At 34.8% G+C, this 26,102-nt stretch overlaps 2 protein-coding genes across 3 annotated transcripts; both read right to left on the bottom strand.

Annotated features, from left to right (window-relative positions):
- Positions 1-4,051: 4,051 nt before the first annotated feature.
- On the bottom strand, positions 4,052-4,838 carry LOC137710097 (uncharacterized). The gene has a single exon (XM_068449051.2). It carries the CDS (start codon positions 4,590-4,592, stop codon positions 4,257-4,259), a length of 336 nt encoding a protein of 111 aa, XP_068305152.2. The 5' UTR covers positions 4,593-4,838; the 3' UTR covers positions 4,052-4,256.
- A 5,604-nt stretch (positions 4,839-10,442) lies between these two features.
- LOC137711018 (uncharacterized) lies at positions 10,443-14,643 on the bottom strand. 2 transcript variants are annotated; one of them, XM_068450211.2, is made up of 6 exons: positions 14,415-14,643; positions 14,157-14,274; positions 13,195-13,353; positions 12,217-12,477; positions 10,857-11,504; positions 10,443-10,742 (listed from the first exon to the last, which is right to left on the bottom strand). In XM_068450211.2, exons 2-6 carry the CDS (start codon positions 14,235-14,237, stop codon positions 10,653-10,655), a joined length of 1,239 nt encoding a protein of 412 aa, XP_068306312.2. In that variant the 5' UTR covers positions 14,238-14,274; positions 14,415-14,643; the 3' UTR covers positions 10,443-10,652. The 2 variants fall into 2 exon arrangements, with proteins under 2 accessions (XP_068306312.2, XP_068306311.2); XM_068450210.2 differs by having other exon boundaries at positions 12,217-12,480; positions 14,415-14,554.
- Positions 14,644-26,102: the final 11,459 nt, after the last annotated feature.

Consider the following 26,102-nt stretch of genomic DNA (forward strand, 5'->3'; position numbering starts at 1 on the left):
TTTTTTTTTCCCTGTACCTATAGCATTAAGGTAGGGGAGATTCGAAAATAGAACCGTAAGTGTATGGGTAAACACTCTTAACTATGTTAAAGTAGTTATTTTATGGGGCTTTTGGATCTAGGTCCAAAAATATAGGTAGTTTTTGTGGTTGAGTCCAATTATCCAATTACATATTTTGATATCAATTTTAACCCTTCAAATAAAAATATTTAAATTCTTTAATTTTGGATCATTTATTCAGTTTTTAAATTTTGAATATTTAAATACTCAAGCTAAAATATTATCTAGTAACCACCTACTATTTATGAAGAAAACAAAATCGATATAATCTAGTAACTACCTACCTATTGTATAGGAAGAAAAATGCTTTATATCTACAAAGCAGATATAATCTACCCGCAATACAAAAATAAACTACCTATTGTATTGGAAGAAAAATGCTGGGAACCTATATGTCGGAACATATAAATATAAATATGATATAATATACCTCCATTAAAGGAACGAATTTGGAGGGAAGAACACAAAAATATCACCCATGAAAAGAAGAGACAAAAAAGAGGAGGATTGATAGAGGGAATTGTTTGGAAGAAGGAAAAAAGGAGGGATGAAACGGACTGGGGGTTGAGGTGATTATATGGCTATAACTAATCCCACAATTAAGGGATTAGTTAAACGACAAATAATCCCATAATTAAGAAATTTTGTGTATTTACAACAATTCGTAAGCCTAAGAGGTAAATATGGTACAAACCACAAACAAGTATACGTGGAATCTCAATTATTGGACCTATTTCAATGAAGTGGACTAATTCTACTAATGGCTCACAAAATTGGATCTATATCAAGTTATCCCTTATTTTATTAGCCGTGGAATTACACTTGAAATTTGAACTTGCAATATCGATTTTAACAGACTTAGATCCTGTCCAGATCATTTCCGTGGGGATCCTCCTGACCGATTGATATCAACCGTTGATACAAATCCAACGGCCAAATTATTTTCACCTCCTTCTCTCTCTCTTCCCCCTCGACTCTTCTCCTTCTCCCTCACTTCGAAGCACCCACCACCGCCACACCCGCATCTTCTCAATCTTCTCAGCCCCAACCCACCCCAATTAAATTCCTTGTTAACTTTTGTATTTCTTATCTCTAAATCTTTAATTTTTGCAGTATGTTCAGTTGTATTTTTGTAGGTCCTTTGAATTGGGACTTTATTCAACAGGAAGAGGAAGAATTTGAAGCAGGGGAGGTTGGGGTAGGAGAGAGCCGGAAAGGGTTGCTGGGTTGTGTAAGATGTGGAACTACAGTGGGAGGGTGGATGTCCAGAAAAAGATTTTGAAGTACTTATACATCTATTGGAGATTAGCTTTAGAATTGGCTGAAATGGCTATTTCTTTAAGGGCTAGTAGAAGGATCCAACACTCGGTGGAAGACCATAGTCACGATCAGAATAAAAATGGAAGTTTTATGGGGAAGTCTGGGATGCTGGTTCAAATTCAGTTCGTAACATGGTGGCGGCTGGTCGGATGCTTCAAAATGATAGAGAAAGAGGAGTTGAGGGAAGAGAGCAAGGGGAATAGAGAGTAGCACGGAGAGAGAGAAAAGACGCGAAACACATTTGGCCGTTGGATTTGTATCAACAGATGAGATTAATCAGTCAGGAGGATCCCCACGGAAATGATCCGGAAAGGATATGAGTCCGATTTTAACTGATCATGTAGGCTTAGGGCTGGTTTGGTATTGTTGTACGTTGAAAAAAAACTGTTTTTGCTGTACTGTGAGAATAAACTCATTTTTGCTGCTTCGCGTTTTCAGCTTTTTTCCACCAAAAACTGTGAAAATAAGCTATTTTTAAGTGTTTACCAGACACCTTTTTGAATTCATTTTTTTATACCCACTTTTTATAAAATCACTTCACTACCAAACTAGTACTTAAGCAGTAAATAATATTTTCAAAATAATTAGTTTGCATAGTTTTTTGAATGGGCTTAATTTGATATTAATTGAGTTCAAAGCTTTACCCAACCATGGTTTGGGTAGGCAAAAGTAAGACACATCTGTTGATTGGGCTTTGACCTTCAACAACTTGTCTTCAGTTCAACTTTGTGGGGGTGTCCAGCGATCAAAAGCCAACTAGCTACTGTTTTGTAATGTGAGAGGTTAAATAGGGGTTTGTGCTCAATGTTTATTTTTTATTTATTTTTTTAACCTCTCATTTAGCAGGACGGCTTGAACTAACTATTTCAATTAACTTGGACAAGTGTCATGGCCCGTGTTTGATGCATTGAAAAAACTGGGATGATCATGATATTTAATATAAAAAAATCCTTAAGTCTTGATCGTACAAGTTGGAACAACTTGTTCTTTCTTAATGTCTCGATTCAACGCCGAAAAATTTCATGTCTTTGAAATTATGAAATAAATCAAACTCCTAGTTAGTATCAGTTATTACTATTTGATAACTGAGTTTGTGGCTATTAAGTATATTCATTACTAGCAGAGCTATCGTATACTTTTCTCGGTGTTTTGGCTAAGATCCAAGTGTAGGTGACTTGCATGAAGGCCACAGATTCCTTGAAATTTATGCGTGTCTACTTGCTACGTATGGTTGATTAAATTGTTGAAATGGACTGCTCAACTACAAGTCTGTGCGGAATCAGTTAATGCTGGTGCCAAACTGGCAATAGTTATGAGATATGTCAGTAGTCGTAATTCAACTGCCACATGCATTTTGCCTGCTTACTTCAACATACAGGGCCCCAAATATTAAGTTTGAATTGATTTATGATTGGAAGTTTGATGGAGTATTTGAATTTTAACTAGTTTTATCACCGACTATCTCCTCAGCCGTAACAGACTAACAGGTAATAGGAACCTTGAATTCAGTTCTTTTGGAGTGACTGTAATTCTAAGATAGAAAAACACACTTGAGAAATTCTGTAACCCCAAAATCAACCCAGGTAGCTCTTTCAAGGTTAATTCCAACTCTAAACCCTAAAATTAACTAAGAGAGCTCTCTCAGGGTTAATTTTAACAAGTATATATGACGAGGGGTTGGAAGAAGTGATTTGAACGGCAAGCGCCGAAGTTTTATTAGTGAATTTTGATTTTCCGATGTCTGTTTTGAGCTCATAATATATTTTTCGAAAGTAAATGGCAAGATGAGTCCAACTCACTGCTTTCATGTGACAAAAGACCTTTTTTTGACGTTTTAACATCGTTTAATGGGTCAAAAATAAATTTCAAATTTATTGGGAGTTTTGAATAATTTGTAATATTCCTTTTTAATTCCTTTTGCAACTAGAGTTTTCTCTAAGACTTTCTAACCGACTTTTAGGGTTGGCATTGATTCAACTTTCATCATATTATCAATTAAATGAGAGTTTTTCTCAATTCTTGGGATTTCCAGAGTCATATCAAAGGAGACTCGTTCGTGAATCCTGAACCGAATACTTCTGTTGTGTCAATTGGTATCCGAGCCTCGGGTTTTTGATTCGATGGCAGAAGAGCGAGTTGCAATACCAAACCTAACAAGTTTTGAAGATGTGAGTCGAGAACTTGTTGCTATAGACGAGCGTTTGTATGAAACCACGCGCAATTCCGTTGATGAACCTTAACCAGATACTAGAAGATGGTAGGTAAAAAAAACAGAATTAACTTGACTCCTCGAAAGGATGAGGATGAATTCCCTCATACAACTTTATAGCCAATTCACGTAAGTCACTGCATATGATCTTAACTACTGTTGTAAAGATTGTCTCTACAAAAAATTAATAAAATATAAGAACGTTTAGTCATCGAACTGTATAAAAATAGATGGTCGGAATCAGTAAAAGTATTACAAGCCGTTTATCTATTTGATATTACTGATTGAATAAACAGACTTACTTTAATTAAATTTTTGCATAAATGATAATAATGATTTATAATATGAATGATTCCGATCATAAATAAGAATTTTTGTTAACCGGCGAAATGAAATGAGAAATAATTTCTCCTTATTTTTTAAGGAGTCTCTAGAAATATATCAACAATCTTGACAAGAAGATTATAAACCACTTTTCAACTTGAATTTATATGGATATCTCAGAAACAACTTCAGGGCTCACCATTCCAGAAAAATTTTAATTACACAGTTGGGTCATCACCCACTTAAAAACCATGAAAACAAGTTGAACATAGACAACCAAAAAGAAAAGGAAAGAGAGAAGATGAAGAAGAAGAAGAAGCAAAAGTCTGGAATATTCATAGACTCATCTATCCATCTCAATTACTTCAGGGCACTCCATGATGCTCTCCAAAGAAGGCTTCCACCCCTCAATAGCTTTTGCTCTACTTTTCTGGATCTCCTGCAAAACATCTTCCAAGTTCTTCCCTCCACTTTCTTTCAGCTGAAGCATCAACCACCCTAGCTCTTCTTTGGTCAACACGATCTTAACTCTTACGTTTCCATCTTTCCCCAAAATGTTTTCTTTCACAAATCTACCTTCATTTTCTCTCTCATAGTCTTCTTGCTCATGCTGCTGCTGCTGCATTTGAATATGTTCTTGCTCCTGCTTTTGTGTGCATGTCTCCACACAATTTCCCATGATTAACCACCTTAATTCCTCTACAAGAAATTATAAAACTTTTTTGTTTTGTTTAAATCAAACCATGTAAAGCATTAGTTGGAAACAAGAGAATCACTATACATATAGTTGGTTCATGTGAAGGGAGACCATCTATTGATATAGGTGTGAAATCCAATAATTAAATAAGTACAAAGAAAAAGATTACCTACAATTGTTTTATTTATTCACGAGTGTTGATTCTTCTTACATAAAATATTGTGAGAAAATTATTTTCTCACTGCCCCTGTCATGTAAATATGTGTTTGTTCGTGATATTTTAAGGGACCATGATGTACAGCTAAGGCTCTCACGAGTCAATAACTATTGTCCGATATTTTTTTTTAAATTCTATTTTTTTTATTGTTTTTATAATACTTGGAACATATAATTTATTGTGTTTTGATTAAAAAACAATCAAAGAACATAATCATATGTCGCCCCCAAATTTCAGGCCGATTGATTCATTATTGTTTTTTTTTTCTTCATATAAAACAGTTGAAACTATACTTGTATTCACCAAATAATTGATTGAAAATTTTGAAAAATGTAAGATATATAGGATATACAACAAGAAGGAAAGAAAATACCATCTTTTGTAACGAAAAAAACCTCTTGGTCGAGAGACTAATTAGAATCTGATAATACGATACTTTGTTCAGGAGAAACTTTCGAATGTATCAAACGCATTACTGAATTTCTCTCTGTAAAAGTGTGGAATCTTGGATACCGACACATCAGAAGAACTTTACGTAAGAATTTTTGCTTGTCATTAATCTTGTTATTTTCTTCTCTTGTCAATTTCTTACTAGTGTAACAACAGTATCAATAATAGACATGTTCATATTAATAGAGACCCCATTCCCCGACATGTCACGGACGTACAGGAAATCTGTAAACCTAACCTCCCTGCCCACCACCACGACGACAAGGTGCCAAAATTTACAGATATGCAGTCACAGGCAGTAGGTATGCGCCCTTTTTCATAAACTATCTAATACAGCTTTTGTTTTATGCATGGATATGGATGGTATATATTGCTGAAAATTATGCTGTCACCGACACCCTCTGTATATTTCTACGATTTTGCCTACGTCGTCTCAATTTCTTATTTACAATTTCCTTTATTTGTTGTCAACTGAAAATCATTTATCCCTTGCCAAAATTATGGCAATGCCTCCATTTTCTTGTTCCATCAAATTTTAGGGTTTAACCAGCACCATCCTCATTTTCGTGGAATCAATGTATCCCTAGTTCCAAATCTCCGATTCCGTCTTCCGTTAACCCAAAAGCAATCACGAGGATCTATTGAAAAATAACTAAACATGGTTTGATGTGTGAATTTTACATGTAATTAATTTCTTTTTATTAGAAAATCACAGTTTAGAATTATTGACAACTTAATTTTTCTAAAAGTGATAATATATTTATATTTATTGAGAATGAGTCTCATATTGATGAGAGAATGGACCTTGCATGGACTTATAAGAGGTTGTGCTACTCTCCATGTTGCCAATTGGTTTTATAGTAGAACTCTAACTTTTTTCATGGTATCAAAGCAGGTTATTCCACGTTTGAAGCCAAACGGCCACACACGCTCCACTTCACCTCATTGTGTTATCCACGTGTTAGGCTTGAAAATTCGCCATACATGAGGGGGCGTGTTGAGAATGAGTCTCACATTGATTGGAGGAGAGATCTTGCATGAGGTGAGGGAGACCGTAGAATCAATTATGATTTTGTAAAGGTATGAAACCGTAATTTGTGCGGAAGAAAAAAAGAATCCTTACAAGATAGGAGTGAAGTATATTTAATTTTCGGTACAATAATATATTTATATATCAAAAGGAATAAATTCATATTGAACTCGTTATTTATAGGATTCATACCAAAACTTCTCATTTATAATTAAAAAGAAAATTATTAAACTGTAGCACTAAGTAAAAATATATTTAAAAAACATATATATATTTGCCTCCATCTCCCTAGACTTGGTCTGTCTTCTATTTTTATCCTTATCCCTTTTACTGTTCAAGACAGCTGGTCATCCGTCACCCCACTGAGGGAAAAGAAAAGAGAAAAGGACAAGTTAAGTCCATTTTTTCATACTGTGCATGTGGTGTTCCATAATTTACGTAGAAAAAGTCTTTCAAGAGATTTACCTAAATGAGATTTTGTTAAAATGAACAGTGACATGTTTGATGTGATCAACATTCGGTGGACAATGCAAATCACTTTACCCTTTATTCTTTGTGAAAGAAGAAAGAATTTCAAACGCAGAACTAGATAATCGTAAAGCAAGAAAATGATTACCATTTAGCTTTTGATTGAAGACATAATCTGGTGAAAAGGGAAGCTTATATTCTTTTCAATGATAAAAGTAATCTTAATTTATTTCGTTAAAAGGAGGTTCAACTTTAGTCACTGTCTAAATACAGTGACATGCAGCGCAAATTTTGTAACAAACAGAAGAACAATGTCATCAGACTTCAGGAAAAAGTTACGTTTGAAATCAAAGACTACAGAACGTTGAATTGGGTCTGCAAATGAGGCGTAAGTCCCTTGCTAACTAATTAAGGATAAAGTTTTCACTATGCTTCATTATATCGCTGATTGTATGCAAGCTTCTCATCTACATAAACTAAGCATCTGTTGAAAACTTCAAGTAAACGCGGCACAGATGACGATGGTAATTGCATCAAAATAAAACGTACCACTTTGTTTGGATGAGGGAAATAAACATGGAATTTTGGTAAAAGTCAGAATTTATAAATTAACAGGCACCAATTCTCTTGTTTGGATTCATAAGCATAGAAATTTAGAATTTCCGCATGGAAAAAAAACTTGGAATTTGGGACCTCCAAATCCCAAGTTCAAATTCCATGTAAATAGATGTCATTTCTCAATTTCTATGATTGAGAGTTTAAAAATAACAAATTCTGTATTCAATTCCATTGTTCTTTTAGGTTAACCAAACAAGAAAATTTACAAATTCTAGAAAATAAAATCTCGTCATTTCAATTTCCGTCATTTTTAAATTCCTTAGTAATCTTAAATTTCTTCAACCAAACATAGTGTACGAGTCATAACACGTATGAAAAGAAATTGACTTGCATAAAATGGAAGGTAATTTTGGAATAATTCATGTGAACAGTGATAATTTTTTAACATAACTAGTTCACTAACAACCACAAACTATAAACTATATGTATCTTCCACAATATCTGATTAAAATTTCAAAGTTTGTAATTAAAAATACAAGATTTTCCTCCATTTAGGGTTAAAAAATAAAGAGAATTTCCCTATCATAATTCAATGGTGCATTAGTCCACATTCAGACAGTCTCCATTGTTTAGGCAAGAAAATGATTACTTTTTATTAATTAATTATCAATTAAGACTCGATCAACTGTAAAATAAAAATTAACAACATGCATACAGTCATTTCCCTTTCTTAAGAGTAAGTCAAACCGTTGAGCAAAAGGTTTTTGCCCATAACCCACAAAACTACCTCCAGCTCCCCAAGTTTTTGACTCCGTCAAACTGCCCAACCTTTTTTTGCTAAGCCTTGAGCCCGCTGGCGACGTCAGTTTTGATTTTGGTAACATAAGATTGAACTGTAGAAAGAATCATCTAGATTTTTTTTATCGATATTCCTGGTTACTAATACTAACTAAGAAATCTCTATTAAACAAAATAAAAAAATGAATTCTTTTGCTATTATGGCAGGGTTTAGGGTTTAGGCACGTCACGGAGCAAACAAAGACCCCACCCCTCTGGGGCACCCGAGGCAACGACTCTTTATGCCTATCGTCTTGGCCATTGGATTTCCAATGGTTTGATAAAATCCAACGGTTAAAAAATTTGAAGATTTCTAGTTTTGCCATGTGGCACAACTTGGGGTGTTTGATTTTCAAATAGGAAGGACATCAACGGGCATGGTAAATTCAAAGGTAAAAATAAAAAAATAATAAATTTTTACTACAACTCAATATTCATTTCCCACAACACAATTCAATATTTATTTTTACTACAATCTCCGTAAAACACAATTTATGATTTTATCTATAATAAGGGGGTCAGGGAGTGGACTAAGCCTTATAATGACATTGCCATAATAATGTAGTTCAACTTTGCCTTTGGCGAGAATTGAACTTAAGAGAACTCGCTTACAAATGAAGGGGAATACTATTAAACCGTAGTACTAAGTGACTACTTAAACACACTTAACAAACTTACAAAGTTCACTACACTCACAAACATCATACTTCAAATCAAACACACCAATAAAATGGGGAAAAAAAAGAAGAAAACACTTGTAAAGTTCACATGGAATTTTATTTCAAAAAGTAAACTTTACAAAGTTCACACTTAAACAGACTTAGACGGTATAACATACATATATATATATATATATATATATATATATAATCGTCATTACCCTTGCCCAAGCCTGACGGGTGAAATTGCACAAAGACAATCACTTTTTAGAGGATAATTTACATGTCATTGCCCTCGTAATCCCAATGGGTGGTTCGGTATGGGATTCCAAACCGAAAATTTTCGAGATGAAAATTTGAAGACCAATCCCAAACCAAATTTTTGGTTTTCCCAATTTTTGGGAATCCCAAAATATTTTTGGTATTTTGGGATGGTTTGGTATTTCCAAATTTCATACAAATTAAAATAACAATCATTCATACCAAGTTAAATTAACATGCAATCAAAATAAAATAAGTAACAAATCCAAAAGCAAAAAAAATAAGTTACAAACCTAATATGTTCGAAAACTAACAATACAATTTCTCGATTTTGTGTTGAAGAAATAGACACACTTGTAGGAGGTTTGTACCGGCAAATGTGGCGATAAAAAGCTATGGTTACTACATTAGACCACACCAATTATATCGCTACTAGTAGTTAGCAACAATTCAAATGTATAATAATACATATACAAATATATAATATATATAAAAAATATATATTATTTATTTTCGATTCGGTATGGGATCACTGAAAGATTGAGTAGACAATACCAAATTCTGTACCGAAATTTCTAGATCGGTAAGGTATTTCATCCTGAAAATTTTGGAAATTTTAGTTCGAGATCGGGATTTTTTTGGTTTGGTTCGAAATTTTAGGGAATTTTTTTCCAACCCTAGGTGGACTAACTCTAAGGGAGAAAAAAAACTACTACTTTTGTCCCCTCTTGTTAAAAAGGTATTTGACAAATTTGCAATTTACACGGAGAATAGTTTCTGTCAAATCAGAAAATCACGGCCCCTAGATTTACCAAGTCGCCCCACCCCATTATTTAAGTGTCACATAGGCTCTAAGAAGAATGCTACGAGGTCACAAGTCACACGTAAGTGTGGGTGATTCCGAGACATTGTTGCAGTATGATCACCACACTATATCAACGGCTAGGAGTCACCCATGCGTGGCCGACTTTGTCACAACAGTTGTTGAGTCTTGCGCTTACTGTCATATACACATTCAGAGGATGCATAGCATGAAACCAACCAAAACTTAATTCTCCAGAATCAGTAAATGATGCAGAAGCTTCGCTAACTAGGTATGGTTCCTACTATTTTTCTCACAAGATTTGATTCATTTGCTAGTTCTGCAGTCTAGTTTAGTTTCACATGCTTCATATACAATCAAGTGATTACACAAAAGCACCCCGATGTATGCACCCGTGCGAAGCACACCCCTGAAACTATGCATAATTAATGAACATTTCATACTGCGAATGGTGGAAGGTAACTCACAGATTGCAACACAAAAATTATATGATCCAGTTGTGCCAATAGAAGCATTGCGTGTCTAGCAGTTGAAAAAAAGCACCTCAAATTAAACATCGTAATTTGTTAGAAGATAAGTCTGCAAGGTAGCAACACCGATACTAGTACACCATTCTAATTTTGAACAGCCTAGCTACGTAGGCTTTTTAATGTTACTGAAACCAGGATTAACTCCAAAAGCAACCATACAAGGTTAATTTAACTAGTCCATATGACTGCAGTAAAGATCCAGTTATGACTCACTCTACACGCCTGCGTTTCTTTGCTAGATTCTCAAACATCTGGTGAACATCAGCAGAGGTGATTGTCTTCGATGGATCAAACGATCCCTGCAAAATTAGGTAACATAGTTTGATCAGAACTTAAAATGGTCTCTTATGTGATTTTAGATCATAAAGCAATGCTTGGAACAAAATTAAAGTTTATAGTCATCGAGGACATACCAGGAAAGAATGAAGCTCATCTTTCATGTCTGCAATGCCACTCAGAATCTCCATTTTCTCTACATGGCCAAGTTTATCGAGCATAGTCAACTCAGCCCCCTCCTGTTCCTGCAATTTTTCCTCTCTCTTCAGCTTTGCCATTTTCTCATACTCCATGATCGAGTCTTCCTTGTCAAGCAGAAACCTAATATGCTTCTGTACGTAAAACTCACTGCATTTTTCACACTTGCAGAGTGCATCCCTCCAGTTTTTAGAAAGAAACATTGGTTTACACTCTAAAACAGGGGAAGCAACCACCAGATTAACTCCAAGAACACAAGTAACAGGTGGATTGGCATCTGTAGTGCATTGACCCGCATCTGCATTCTTCCCAGAATTTTCCCCATGTAGCAATCTATCCCCACCAGATACAGGTTCAGAAATGGTATTACAACTTTGAGAAATATCATTCTCTAGCTTTCTAGATCCACAAGCTAAAGGCATATTGCTCAAAACCTCTTTATCCTTGGCAGACTCGATGGGAGCATCCTTTTGTCTGCCAGATGCCAAGATGTTTTGATTGTATAGTCTGATAAAAGAGCAAACTGCTGAGCATCCCTTACAAATAAAATCTTCATAAAGTGGTTCACCTTCCTCATCTCTTGGAATCTGTAGTACATAAAGGGACAAGTAGAATGTCAGCATAGTACTTTGGATAGAATATCAGCCATTTTGAAAATTGATAAAAAGTTGGGATGTGGCCTTAGCAATTGAGAGAGGTGAGATAATTTCTTTCCAACTATGTAGACTCTAACCGTATACAAACAGTCCGATAAGTCTTCATACTAAATTTCAATTTTTCATGAATGTCTAGATTCAAAGAAGCTAAAGACTTGGTGAACTGTACAACCATACTAAAATTATCATTACGTTGATCAACTTTCCTCCAGACTGATGGAGAACTGACTGATTAACTGATAAGGATATAGCTCGTCAACAGAGATCAAATTACAATCAGGAGCATAGGGTGATCCCCAAAATATTAGATTCACTGTTTCTAATGATTCATCAGCAGAACAGTGAGAAATTGTGAGGCTCATCCAATGCTTCAAATTGCAACCTGCTCGTCAATATGAGTTTAGTTTATGTTACACCTAAACATTGGCAGTTCAAAATGGCAGGATGAGTTTCATTTATGTTACATCTAAACTTTGGCAGTTCAAAATCGCAGAGAGACCCAAAGCCTATCACCATTATACTAATTAAACCACTTGAACATGCCTTGCCTAATAGAATGAACACGCATAATGTCGAGATAACACCTACAATATAATACAAAAGAAGCGGAAAACAAGGCAAACATGTATCCCAAGCTACCAACCTCATCAGAAGAGTCAAGACCGATGTGTTCCTCATGGAACCAGTCTTCACACACACAGCATTGTATCATCTCTACTTGTTCTTCAACATCTGGATCAGGATAGGGGCGACTGCAGGTGCAGTATGATCCCTTGAAATTTTGATTGTAAGAATTTTCAACGTTTTCTACATCTTTATTGGGGGAAAGCTTGCAAAAGAACTCTCCAAATTTTGAATTTCCACAATCACATCTAAAATATCTTTTGGTCCACAGTTCTACAATCTGCTCCAAGTAACAATAATAGCCATCATTAGATTTAGGAAGATAAATCAAAGAAAATAACCTAGTCAAATAAAGCACAAATACATCAATGTATAATAATTTTGTACAATAGAAATTTAAAGCAATACATATAACAAACCAGGAATCCTAGATCCCAAAATAACGTCATTTTCTCCAGCCCAAGAGGTAGAAACTATCAAGGTGACACAAAAATTGAACGGCTTTAGAATGGGGGAGCAAGAGCTACTAGGTTTGGGTAGAAGGAACAGAAATAAAACCAAAGAGTTCAACTTGAAAGGTATCTTTTGAGACTCAGAGGGGTACGAGACAACCATCTTTCCACCCCAGTCCAATAAACTCCACCAGTCTTGCTCCATATAATCTATGTTCCTCTCTATGTCTTAAATTTAAATCAATTCATATTCTATTAATAAGCTACTAACCATCTTTTTGTGTTTTTAGAACAAAATCTTTTTGTTTTGGTGAGAGAACAAAAATCTTTCAAGCCAATATGGAAACAAAGATTGCAAACCCTCTAAGGATATTCATCACTTCCCGCAGTCGACAAGGTCAATATAAGGTTCTTTCTCAGCTGGAGTGATTTGAATTGTGCAACTAGTTTGGTTATAAATAATAATCACATCACACAACAAAAGAACCCGCTTTAATTTTATTGAGTTTGGATAATGGCTCACACCAGTAAAGATATCAAAATACCTCATGGCCATCATGGCAAGACAAGCTACAAGCTGTGCAAACTCCAGCATTCCCTTCTGGGGTGCAAGTCAGACATGAAAAAATTGCTTGCCTCTTCATATAACCATTATTATAGGTACACACCTTGCCTTCATCGCCTCCCAAAACCAAATCAGCTTCCTAAAAGTGATCAAACACCAAAAAGTTGGAAATAATAGAAAACATTAGTAACTCGTTATTTGTATTCTATTCAAATTTAAAATTACGAGACTATGAAGAGAGACAAAGCAGTCCCGGAAGATTTTTGCTCATGATCCTTGAACGATTTGTCTTGGCTCGTTGATTAAACAAATGTAAAAACAGGACATTGTTTTGAAGCTCAATAGTTATATTAGCCCTATTGCAGAATCCATTGTCATTTTGATGAATCCTTCCTTATCATCTTGTTCTAGAGTACCACACATGACCATTGTTAACTTATTCAAGACTTGTGAACCAGGCTGTTCTGTGCCTAGCTATATCTCTAGAGAAGCTCTTAGATAAGTTACCAAGAGATCAAAATTATTAAACTTAACTAAATTGAGCTTGTTTACAACCTCAAAAGCAGCAATTCCTCGCAACTTAATCCCTCCTTACAAAGTTTATTGTCTTTAAAAATTGCCATTCTCAACATATACTTATTTTGTATTTACAAGAAACAAACATTCTTAAATTCATGATGAAAATACAATCTTTAATCTTTAAAGGACGACTCAATGGAAGAGAAGTTACACAAACCCTTAAGCCAATCGTTCCCTTGGGATCCGATTAGCCTATTATAACAAGTAACACAGAAAATCTACTCAATAGTAAACACAATATTGTCTTCAAAATATCAGAAACACAAAAATGCTACATTTTTAACCATTTAATCACACTAATTAATTCCACAAGCCAATTGAACATGAAAATATTAGTTATTAATTATCATCAAAGTGGCAAACCAGTTCCTGCTCCTCAACATCCTTAAGATACTCTTGGATCGAAACGGTGTGCTCAGCCTCATCCTCGAATGCACTGTCCATCTTCGCAAAGACAACCGATTGCTCCGGGCCAAAGCCTCTGCACCCAAATTTTAAAAGTAGAAATTAGTACAAAATTAATCGACAATTACATAATTGCTAAAAAAAGGACTAATTCGCAGTAGAACAGAAAGAACCCTAGATTTCGAAAAATAGGAAGTGGGATGTCGAGAAAAGTACCAATTTTTCAGGGGACGTGGATTAGGGCACTCAGAGATCGAAGAGAATGGTGAAGCGGGTTGGGATTGAAGCACGGAAGAGGGGTTTCGGAGAGAGAATAGGAGAGAAATAGGGTTAGGGATTTTATTAATGTTAAGGACTATAAGGACATTTTCCCGCCACATTGATCGCCACTAAAAGGAGAATAGACTATAGGGTATTGGCGTAGCGTTTTTCACATGCCGTTCCCTCCAAATATGTGAAATATCTATTTAATGATTGCCTTATTTTTCATTTTTAAACTGACCAAAAAAAAAAAAAAAACCTAAACCTATGAACCTTTTAGTATTATTCTAAATTGGTTTCAATCTTTTTAAACATTCTAAATAAGTACTCAAACTATTGAAAATGTCACATCCGTTAAGTCCCAGCTAATTTTTCCATTAAATGTACATGTGGCAACAATAGGTCTTACATTTTGTTTTTAGGAAAACTAATGAAAATGGCTTGAAAACTTTGAGTTTTAATGATAAGGACAAAATAAAGGGTAAAGTGAATGGTACCAAGAGCTATTTGTTAAAGTTTTTTTTTTTTTCTCTCTCTCTCTAAAAAAGGGGGACAACTGGTGGCAAACCACGGTTATCTACCATTTTCGGGGGCCGAGAAGACTCATAGAGGCATTTCAGCTCTCTTGCCACAAGTATGGCAACGAGTTTCAAACCTAAGACCTCGATTTTTTAGTTTGAATAAAGCCTCGCAATCCATCGTTTATCATTGGGCCACTAGCTTGTGATTCAATAGGTCTTACTTTTTAGCTTACATGGAAACTAAAATAACAATAAAAATATCTACAAAAAAGACATGAATATACAAGAAACAAAAATAAATAAACAAATTCACAAATAAAATGAAAATAAAAATGAAGGTTAATAAATATCAAACCCCTGCCACCTCCAAGCTCAACCTACAACCACTGAAACTCTATCCCAACCTTTATATTCAAAATTCACCAATTGGATATATCATGGTCAACATTAATATTAGTTAGATCCAGCAGTTTCTTACATGATACGATGACACAATATGAAAATGACACGAAAATAACGGGTTTCGGTTCAATACGATAACTAATCGGGTCATTATCGGGTGACCTGTTAAGAACTTGATATACACACAGGTAACCGGTTTCGACCTGTTAAGAAAAATAAATTATAATTTTAAAGTTTAATTACTAAAAAATTATTATAAAATACAATAGCCGTATTGTATATATTGGTTTATTCTATATTAAATATTTTTTTTGTATTATTATTCTATATAAGTTAAAAAAATTAAGTTTTATTCATTTATTTATTTTTATTATGAGTTTCTTATTATCATTAATAGGATAAATTTTACTTAACATGTTGTTGTCCAAAATTAAATTCAACTAATATAGTATTAGTATAGGCAATAAGACATCCCTACAAGTATGAAAAATGTGAAAGAATATATAAACACTCATGATTCATCATTCCTCCACGAGTAGACAATGGTTACACTTACATTATCGTTTAGATTTTTAAAACCCTCCAAACCGTCATGAATAGTGTTTTTTATTTGAGTGTAAAAGTAATAAAATTAATAACAAATATTTTAGAAGTGTAAGAAATGTAAAAAAAAAAAAAACAATATATACAATTACTGGTAGTGATAAGCTTTACAACTTTTGTGAAGGGGTCAACTTCGAAATCCGACACTATAATCCATAAACCTTAAATTTGTATTTAACATTCGATTGTCGTTTAGGCTTTATTCATTATCTTGAAATTCATTTTTTAAACTTTCTTTTTTGAAAACATGATCTTCTGGGGGATGTAGGAAGATGAACGGTTCGGATCTTTGATATCACGTCCCGATATTTACAGTTAATTGAAATATGAGTCGATGTTATATAGTTTGTAGAGACTTTATAAACACTAAGCAATATTTTCACTAACAGTAAAACTATAATGTGAACGATCCGAATTGTTCATCTTCTTATATCCTCTAATAGATCATGTTTTCAAAAAAGAAAATCTGAAAAAACAAAATTTGGTGAGAAAAATAAAGTATAAATGTAAACAACAATCAACGGTTAAATTTTCATCTATGATTTATATGATTATAGTGGCACATTTCAAAGTTAAGCCATTCACGAAAGTTGTAAAGCTTGTCATTAAGAGCATTTATATATTTTTTTCTATATTTTTCACACTTCTACATTAATTAAAAAACAACTAAAGACTTTACTTAAATAATAGCCATATGATAAATGAGAAGAGAGTGCTAATGTAGAAAGCCTCACTTAAAATATCATCAATATAACTCTTGAAGACAATATATCAAGTCAAAGTTCCAATACTGTTTCTCATGGTGATTGATGAAAATTAAAGAGTTTGATTGTAAGAAAATGTGCAAGGTTCCAAACCTTGAAACATATGTCACATCCCAGCTCGAGCCCCCACCACATCCCGGGCTCAACTCCACTGTAGCACGATATTGTCCTCTTTGAGCCCCGACCAAACCCTCACGGTTTTGTTTCTAGAAACTCACATGAGAACTTCCTAGTGGGTGACCCATCCTGGGATTGCTCTCGCGCAAACTCACTTAACTTCGAAGTTCCAATGGAACCCGAAGCCGGTGAGCTCCCAAAAGGCCTTGTGCTAGGTAGAGATGAAAATATATATACAAGGCTTACATGATCTACTTCCCTAGGCGATGCGAGATGTTACAATCCACCCCCTTAGGGCCCCGACGTCCTTGTCGACATGCTTCTGACCAGAGATTAGCTCTGATACCAAATTGTCACATCCCGGCTTGGCCCTCCACCACATCTGGGCTCGACTCTACCATAGCACGATATTGTCCGCTTTGGGCCCCGACCACGCCCTCACGGTTTTATTTCTAGAAACTCACACGAGAACTTCCCAGTGGGTCACTCATCATAGGATTGCTCTAGCGCGAACTCGTTTAACTTCGGAGTTCCGATGGAACCCGAAGTCAGAGAGCTCCCAAAAGGCTTCGTGTTAGGTAGAGATGAGAATATACATATAAGGCTTATAGGATCCACTCTTCTGGGCGATGTGGGATGTTACAATATAACTCCCTTAATTTTGCAAATTTTTTGAACATTTGATATTTTGTAATGTTCTAATGTTTTTATTTTTATTTTTTATTATGCTCTTATTTTGGGTATGTAAATATGTAATACTTGAAAGACAAATGCGTTTTTATGTTTTGAATGTTATAATATGGTATGTAAATACTTATTTAGTATTATGTTTTTCATTTGATTATTTACTGGTTTAAAATATATTTTCCTTAACGGGCAACGAGTTGGGTCATATTGTCTGTTAATATTATCGAGTCGATTTCGGGTCGGATCATTTTACCCGTTTATTTTAACGGGTGTTACACGAGACGACCCATTAAGATATTAGGTATGATATGAAAATAACAGAACACGAGAAACACGACACAAAATCCAGGTCTAATATTAGTTGCCTCATAATCTAAATTTCAAACATAGAATATATAATTTAGAACCCAATTATCAAACGGGTAGTGAATTGAATCGAAAATGGACTCAAACTGAAATTACATTAGGAGGGCAATCTCCTAACAAAGAAAAAGGTTACGAATTCATATAGGGTTTCAAGGAGCTTGTTTCTAGTTATATGATTTCATTTGCCAATTCTCGGCTCGTAAAGTTTCCAATTTTTTTTGTAAGCGGTGAAGATGGTAGTGGCTGCATCATGGTAGTCCATAGCATTTCAACAACCTCCATGACTATCTTTTCGATGTTGGCAGCTTAAGTTGTAAGGTGAAGTTGGTGATTGTGCGTTGGGTTTAGAGGTGATGGCATGATGGGGGAGGTGGTGGGGGAGGTGATGACTGTTAGTTGGGGGAGGTGAGTTAATTTAACAAAAATTCAACTAAGGCTTAAGGGATGTGACATTTACTATAGGTTGGGTACTTGTTTGTAATGTTTAAAAAAAATTGAGGTCAATTTAGAATAATACTAAAAAGTTGAAGGGTTTTAAGTTTTTATCCTTATAAAAATTAAAATTAAAAAAAATTTGTGCAGAAGGTCATTGCAGAAATCACTCTTATTTTCTTCTTTTTAAAAGATAAAAAAAAAAAACAATAACTCTCCCAACAAATATGATTGAAGAGGAAAAAAACAATAATTTTTCTTGAAAATTCGCCACAATTGAAGGGACGTGTTGAAAATGAATTTCACATAGATAGGAGGAGAGATCTTGCATGTGCTTACAAGTAAGTTGGGCGATTCTTCGTATTGCCAATTAGTTTTATGGTGAAACCTCAACTTCTTCAATGAGATCAAACACCATTTCATCTTTTTCCCTTTCAATCCAGAAACACACACTCATCTTCCTCTCTCATCCACCGCACTTCAATCAAAAGTGCTTTTACAGATTCATTTATACATCTAAACTCCTGATGCATTTGATGTAGCCAAAAAACTCCACCTCCCTTTATAATTTAAATTTCCTCCACCTACAAACCAAACAATCAATCCAACTACAAACTTCTACGAAAATATTTTCCCGGAAAATGAAATAATTTCAAAGCTAATGAATGAATGTATTCAAATAGATAGCAAATGAAAGCGATATTTGAAAACTTGAATTCTTATTTTCTGTTTATGTTTTCAAATTCCATGAATATTCGTTTCACTGCTTATATTGTTTCTTTTTTTTGCAGTATTTGTTGGGCGATGGGGTGGCAGTAGTGGCTGTAGAGTCGAAGGGAGAGGAAGAGGAGGGCAGTTCTCAATTTGTTGGGTTTTCTTATTCTTATTTTTTTGGTTATGTATAATTTATTTTCTTGGTTCTTTTTAAAAAAATTACTATTAAAGCTAACTTTGGTTAGTTAGTGAGACACATGGCAAGCTACTAAAAGGGAGGTGAGCGTATACTAAAGTTAATGGTAATGAGCAAAAATGCTCCTCGCTAAACTTACAGCTGAGTTGATAACTTATATGTGACACTGAATTACATCAAAATTGCATGTTACAAAAAGAGGTTTAGATAAACTAACTTTTTTGATCAAGTTTGCAAATCATGTAATGTGTAACCAATAGGAAATAAACACGTTAATTAACTTTTAAGTGATAATCCAAATATCAACAACATGGTCATATGTTTATAAAATATAATTTAAATAGATGATCTCCTAATATTACTCTTATAAAAATATTCGAGTTCTTAAAGATTGTGATTAATTTGAAGCAAATTGCTTTGGTATTTCTTCATTCGGAGGCCATACACTTACAGAAAACTACCACATTCTTATAGAAAATTATTGGACAAAATTACAGTACTTTTCACTCAGTATATTTGTAGATTTTACTGTGTACAGTATTGTTTTGGGCATAGGTCAAAACTTAAGTTATGATTTCTTTAAGAAGATGAAATTGGTACCAGATGGAATAACCTGTATATAAAAATTATAATATGTTGGACTGACTAGTCAAGCTCGCGAGTCAACTAAGATAGATTTGTTACTCAATAAATCTAAAATTCAAATACCAATTTCAGATTTCAAAAACTATCCTAGTCAACAAGGCTATAGTTCGTTGCAAGTTATCAATGTGTTAAGTGAACTAACAGTGATCACATACCATTTAGATGTTCAACAGATATATGTACCATGTATGTGTGTGTGGGATGTGTGACACAATAAACATAACTTGAACTCAATAAATGTAACTTGAACACGAGATATTTTTGGCTAGAAAAACCCACATCTGGGTTAAAAAACCGAGGACTCTCTGCTGAGTATAATCCACTAGTGTAAACAAAGGTTCATACAAAGATCACACAAGCTCAATTCCTAGATCCCTATCTACGGAGTAGCTTTACCTTTGTGTAACCTTGCCTTACGCGAGATGAACTCATTCGATCTTAATGAAGTGGCAGCTCTTCCTGAGCTTATCACCTTGTGGCACTGAGATTAACACGATCAATGATATGATATGATTTTATGATGTGCACATGAAATCTGGATTCAAATGACCAGTCAAATTCTCCAATCAAACTGTTGAAGGAAGAATATTACTTGAATCCAAAAGCTTGGTTTAAAAACAAATTTAAAGCTTAAAACCAGACCACAACATAAATGCAAAACCTTAAAAACAAGGCAACCCTAATAGACAATGATTGGGTGTTTAATGAATGAGGAAGGTTTGGCAGTTAAGGTTCATAAATAGAGAAGATGCAAGCTTCAAAGCCTTAAAGCAACTCTATACCTCTAAAACTAAGTTCTAAACCCCTAAGAACAAATCTGAAACCCTAGAAGTAAATATACCCAAGGAGATCATATTTTTCATCACCATCTTGTCTCAAGGACATTTGTCGGCTGCAAAAGAGATCTAGGCAAATCAATAGCCAGAAACTGACTACCATAAAAAAGGTGTCAGTTAGCCCATGTGGGTTGTCTTAATCTGTGTGCCTAGATCGCTGGAAGTCAGCACACAAAAACTAACTAGACAATCAAAGTAGATAGAATGCAACACAAATAGAGATATGAAATGCACATGCATGAACAAACCTTTTGAGGTAGAATGAGCCACTTTATGAACATTTCCTCCAGCAGCAACAACCCATAACCAGAGTATATTCTAAAGCTAGATTGAGCATATGTGATGGTTCAATTACAATATTTGACAAGGAAAACTAAACACTTAAAGTTAGACTTTACAATTTCCCCATTTGGCTTTCCTTGACAAAATATCCGAAGCCTATAACTTATTTCACTCAAAATCCATACTCAAGAGAACATCAAGTAACAGCAGAAGACCAAGTAACAACTCCTACAAAAGAACAACTCTTGACAAGAACAAGTAAAATTTATCATGGGTAAAGGCTTGCAAGATATGAGTACAATGAAATTTTTCTTCCCTATTTTGTCATGGTAAGACAAAAAAATGGTGGAAAATGACTGAGAACAGTCAAATTTGCTGTAAATACATATGACAAGAATAACAAGAGCACATCATTTAGAGAATATGCAAAAGATCATATGGATATGCCGAAACAAAGTGTAGCAACAATTAGACTAGCAATAAGTAAGCACGAAAATATGCATGTGTTGTGGACTAACTCCCCCATAATGGAAACTCCCTCAAAATTGATGCGCTTCATGAAAACACTCCCTTATATTCTAAATTAGAACATCATTTATCTGATGAGGGACAATGACTCAACGGAAAGAAAGATGACCATTGAAACATAAATTTGAGCAAAGGCATAGATAAATGTACCCAAACAACCGAAGGTAGCTTATTCACATGGTAGAGATTAAGATAACAATTGAATCTTTGCACCAATAGACAACCAACAACATAATGACTAGATGAGAATGAACTACAATGTAACTTGAATATCTATGCTTCCAAGAGATATGTAATTTAAGGAAAACAAAAAAGCAGACGTGCAATGCAGTTCTCAATGGAAAAATCTTCAAAGGCATACACAAACATTAATAATAAGATTAGCACAAGCTTATAATCATGCAGTGATGTGTCAAGGTATGAGAGAAAGGATTTTGGATAGCCATCTTAAAATCATAGAACCAAACATTTAATCTCAAAAGTATTTTCAAAGTTAACTACGTTTTTAATAATCCATTGACCTTAAGAGAACACTTCCTACATAATATGGACAATGGACAAGACTCGCAAAAAGCAAGGCATAAGCCTTGAATGAAAAGCCAACTTTGGTGAGGAACTTTGAGTAAGGCACCAATTTGAGAAGTGTCAAGGTTATTTGAATGTAGGTGAAATTTTGATGAATCACCATTGATATTTGAGAGAATTGCATATATGACCTACGAAGGGGGATCTTGAGGCACTACACATGACATTGCATGGAAGGCTAAATGAAGGGATTTTCCCATTTGATAATATATACTTTATTTTGAAGACACCCATTTCATTAAACACTCTCCCAATTGAATTTTTTGTTTTGATTTGGGGAGAGGACAAAAAGAAGAGAATTGGCACATGGTCCAGATTATAGAGTAAGTAAAGTTACTACCACTCAATTAGGCCCAAAGCAACATTAAATTCAAGAACACCACTAGATTTGGATGATTGGAAAAATGATTTTTTAGAGACCATCAAGATAATAGGGAGAACCTTTGATATCACAGTCAATAATTAACCAAAGATAATCTAAAAAATATCATGAATGTATGACATTTAAGATAAACATATGGAGAGACAAAATGTAGGTCTCTGATGAGTATGTTCACAAGACAGACATAACCTGGAAGCGTAGCTATTCAAACACTTCAGTTTATAGCAGAAAGGCGAATAGACCACCAAAGATCTTCGTACCTTCGATTATCTAGGGCTTTAGTGAATATGTCAGCTAGTTGTTTTTCAATTCGCACAAAGTTTAGTGTAAGAATCTTAGCTTCCATTAGATTTCTAACGAAGTGATGCCAAATGTCAATGTGTTTTGTTCTCGAATGTTGGACATGGTTCCTAGAGATATCAATTGCACTTATGTTATCACAATAAACAAGAAAAGTGGATTGAGATATACCATAGTCACTGAGCATTTGTTTCATCCACATCAGTTGAGTGCAACAGCTCCCGGTAGCCACATATTCTGCCTCGGCAGTAGATAAAGAGACAATTTTGCTTCTTGGTGTGCCAAGCAACCAAATTGTTCCTAATATAGAAAGCTCCCCCTAACGTACTATTTCGATCATCAATGCACCCAGCCCAATCAACATCACTGTACCCAAGTAGGTTTGTGTTGGTGTCATAAGTATATTGAAGTCCATAATCAGTGGTCCCACTCACATACTTGATGACCTTCTTGACTATTTATAGGTGAGACTCCTTGGGATAGCTTTGAAACCATGCATATACCCCAACAACAAATGTGATGTCTGGTCGACTAGTAGTTAGGTAGAGTAAGCTTCCAATTATGCTTTTATACATAATCTGATAAACATCCTTGCCACTCGAGTTCTTGTGAATTTTGGCACAAGTGCTCATAGGAGATCTAGTAGCTTTTGACCCCTCTAGACCAAACTTCTTCACCAATTTCTTAACATACTTTGTTTGAGAGATGAAGATGCCATTCTTTTCTTGTTTCACTTGAAGTCCAAGGAAGTAGTTTAATTCACCAACCAAACTCATCTCAAATTCATTTGTCATCATATCAATAAATTGTTTCACAAGAGAATCAAAAGTAGATCTAACAACTATGTCATCCACGTATACTCGAACAATCACAACATGAGATTTAATCTTCTTAACAAACAAGGTTATATCAACAGAACCACGAGTATAACCATGAGTAAGAAAATAAGACAACAACCTGTCATACCAAGCACATGAGGTTTATTTGAGACCGTAGAGAGATTTTCTCAATTTGTACACCCCATCTAGCCTGTGAGGATCCTCAAAGCAGTTTAGTGGTTCCACGTAGACCTCCTAATTAAGATATCCATTAAGGAATGCGGTTTTGACATCCATTTGAAAAAGTTTGAACTTTAAATGGCATGCAATAACAAGAGAAGTCTAATTGATTCAAGACGAGCAACAAGAGTGAAGGTTTCATTAAAATCAACACTTCAAAGTATCCTTGAGCAACAAGCCTGTCCTTATTTTTTATTACATTCCCTGACTCATCAGACTTTTTCTTATAAATCCATTTTGTCCCAATAACATTAGTGTTCGATGGATGATCAACAAGGGACCATACTTCATTCATCTCAAACTGATTTAGCTCTTCATGCATGGCTAAGATTCATTCATCATGAGTTAGAGGATCCTTGATATTCTTAGGCTCAATCTGGGAAACATACCAAACATTTGCAACTTCATCAGCTATTTGTTTACGAGTTTTAATGCCTTTGTCAATCGGATCCACAATTTCCTCATTACGATGACCTATGGCCCCACTTTGGTTTGTCCTTGAATAGGACACGAGAGTCTTGATCAATGCTTGATTCACTCTTATTGTCACTTTCTGACACCACACTTGACTCACCAGAAGCATCATCACTATCGTTAGAAGAGGGAAATAATAGATCATCATTTTCAGTTGCCAAAGAAGGAAGGACATCAGTGTCATCAATCTTGACATTTATGGACTCCATAATGATCTTTGTCCTCAGATTGTAAACTCTATAGGCCCGACTTGTGTTGGAGTACCCTTAGAAGATTCCTTCATCACTTTTAGTATCAAACTTTGCAAGATATTCTCGATCATGTAGAATATAACACACTCCCAAAGACTTTGAAATACTTTGCCATTGGCTTCTTACCCTTCCAGAGTTCATAAAAAGCCATATTAGTGCCAGGTTTGAGGAACACATGATTTGACATTAGCAAGCAGTGTTCATTGCCTCGACCCAAAAATGCTTTGCCAAGTTTTTGCTGTTAAGTAGCACCCTAGTTATCTTAATCAAAACACGATTTTTCCTTTCCACTACACCATTTTGTTGAGGGGTGATTGGAGTAGAAAACTCATGTTTGATGCTATTGGTTGAACAAAAATCATCAAAGTGAACATTCTCAAATTCATTTCCATTATCGGTTTTGATTCTAACTAGAGCAAGAGGGCTAAATATAGATTCATTCAACATTACTTTGTACATAGTGAGAAACTATTGAAAGGTATCAGATTCTTCCCTTAAAAATCATACCCAAGTGAATCTAGAGTAATCATCCACAATTACCAAAATGTATTTCTTGCCACCAAGAGATAAGGTCTGAATTGGTCCAACAAGATCCATATGAATCAATTGAAAATGCTTAATTGTTCCGATGTCAGTCACTTTCTTGTGTGCCACCTTAGAATGCTTTCCCAATTAACATGGTCAACAAACATATGAGTCAAAAACAGAAAGATGTGGCAGCCCTCTTATAACCTCATGTTTGGACAACTTTTTGAGGTTTTTGAAGTTCACATGCCCAAGTCTTTTATGCCACAGAACACTAGCTTCATCAATGACTTTGTGGCACTTGGAGTACTCAGCAATTTTAGAGACATCAAGAATGTAACAATTGTCTTCAGATCTCGGGAGAACAAGCAAGTTCTTTCCATGTCATTCTACAATCCGACACCCTCTTTTTGAGAAGTGTACTTCATCAGCCACATCATCACACAACTCGCTAATGTTAATGAGATTTGACTTCAACCTATTAACATAGTTAACATTGGTAATCCAAGGATTTTGAAATCACCTTTCCCTGTGATCTGAGACTTGTTTCCACCACCAAATACAACTCCACTGCCAACAAAATGGGCAAGAGATGAGAAAGCCTCCTTATGTCCAGTTATGTGACGAGAGCACCCACTATCAAGATACCACATATTTGGTTTGGTAGCAGATAAAGCATTTAGAACAAGAAGACACCTTTTTGAGTCATTCTGTACCCACTTCGAACTTTGCTTAATATTTCTAGATGAAAAAAATGAATGAGATGAGCAATTTTGTTGACTTCGATAACCAGACGATCCACCTGATCCTTTAGCAAATTGGTCTTTCCATAGTACAATTTTCTACATTTTAGACGAATGTACCTAATCTTGTCTTTGGACCTGGTTTGACATTCTAAGATATAGGTCTAGATTCTCTGACAAATTTTGTTTTGGTGGGGACAGAACTTGAGCCACTTTTTACATAACCAAGACC

This window comes from Pyrus communis, chromosome 6 (genome assembly GCF_041283825.1).
Source record: "Pyrus communis isolate YQ-2024b chromosome 6, ASM4128382v1, whole genome shotgun sequence".
Classification (NCBI taxonomy): Eukaryota; Viridiplantae; Streptophyta; class Magnoliopsida; order Rosales; family Rosaceae; genus Pyrus; species Pyrus communis.

Coding starts and splice junctions, on each gene's coding strand:
- LOC137710097 (XM_068449051.2), bottom strand. CDS start 4,592: ATGGGAAATTGTGTGGAGACATGCACACAAAAGCAGGAGCAAGAACAT.
- LOC137711018 (XM_068450210.2), bottom strand. CDS start 14,237: ATGGACAGTGCATTCGAGGATGAGGCTGAGCACACCGTTTCGATCCAA. Junction 12,481..13,194: donor CTTGCCATGATGGCCATGAG/GTATTTTGATAT, acceptor TGTTACTTGGAG/CAGATTGTAGAACTGTGGAC. Junction 11,505..12,216: donor GTCTTGACTCTTCTGATGAG/GTTGGTAGCTTG, acceptor TATGTACTACAG/ATTCCAAGAGATGAGGAAGG.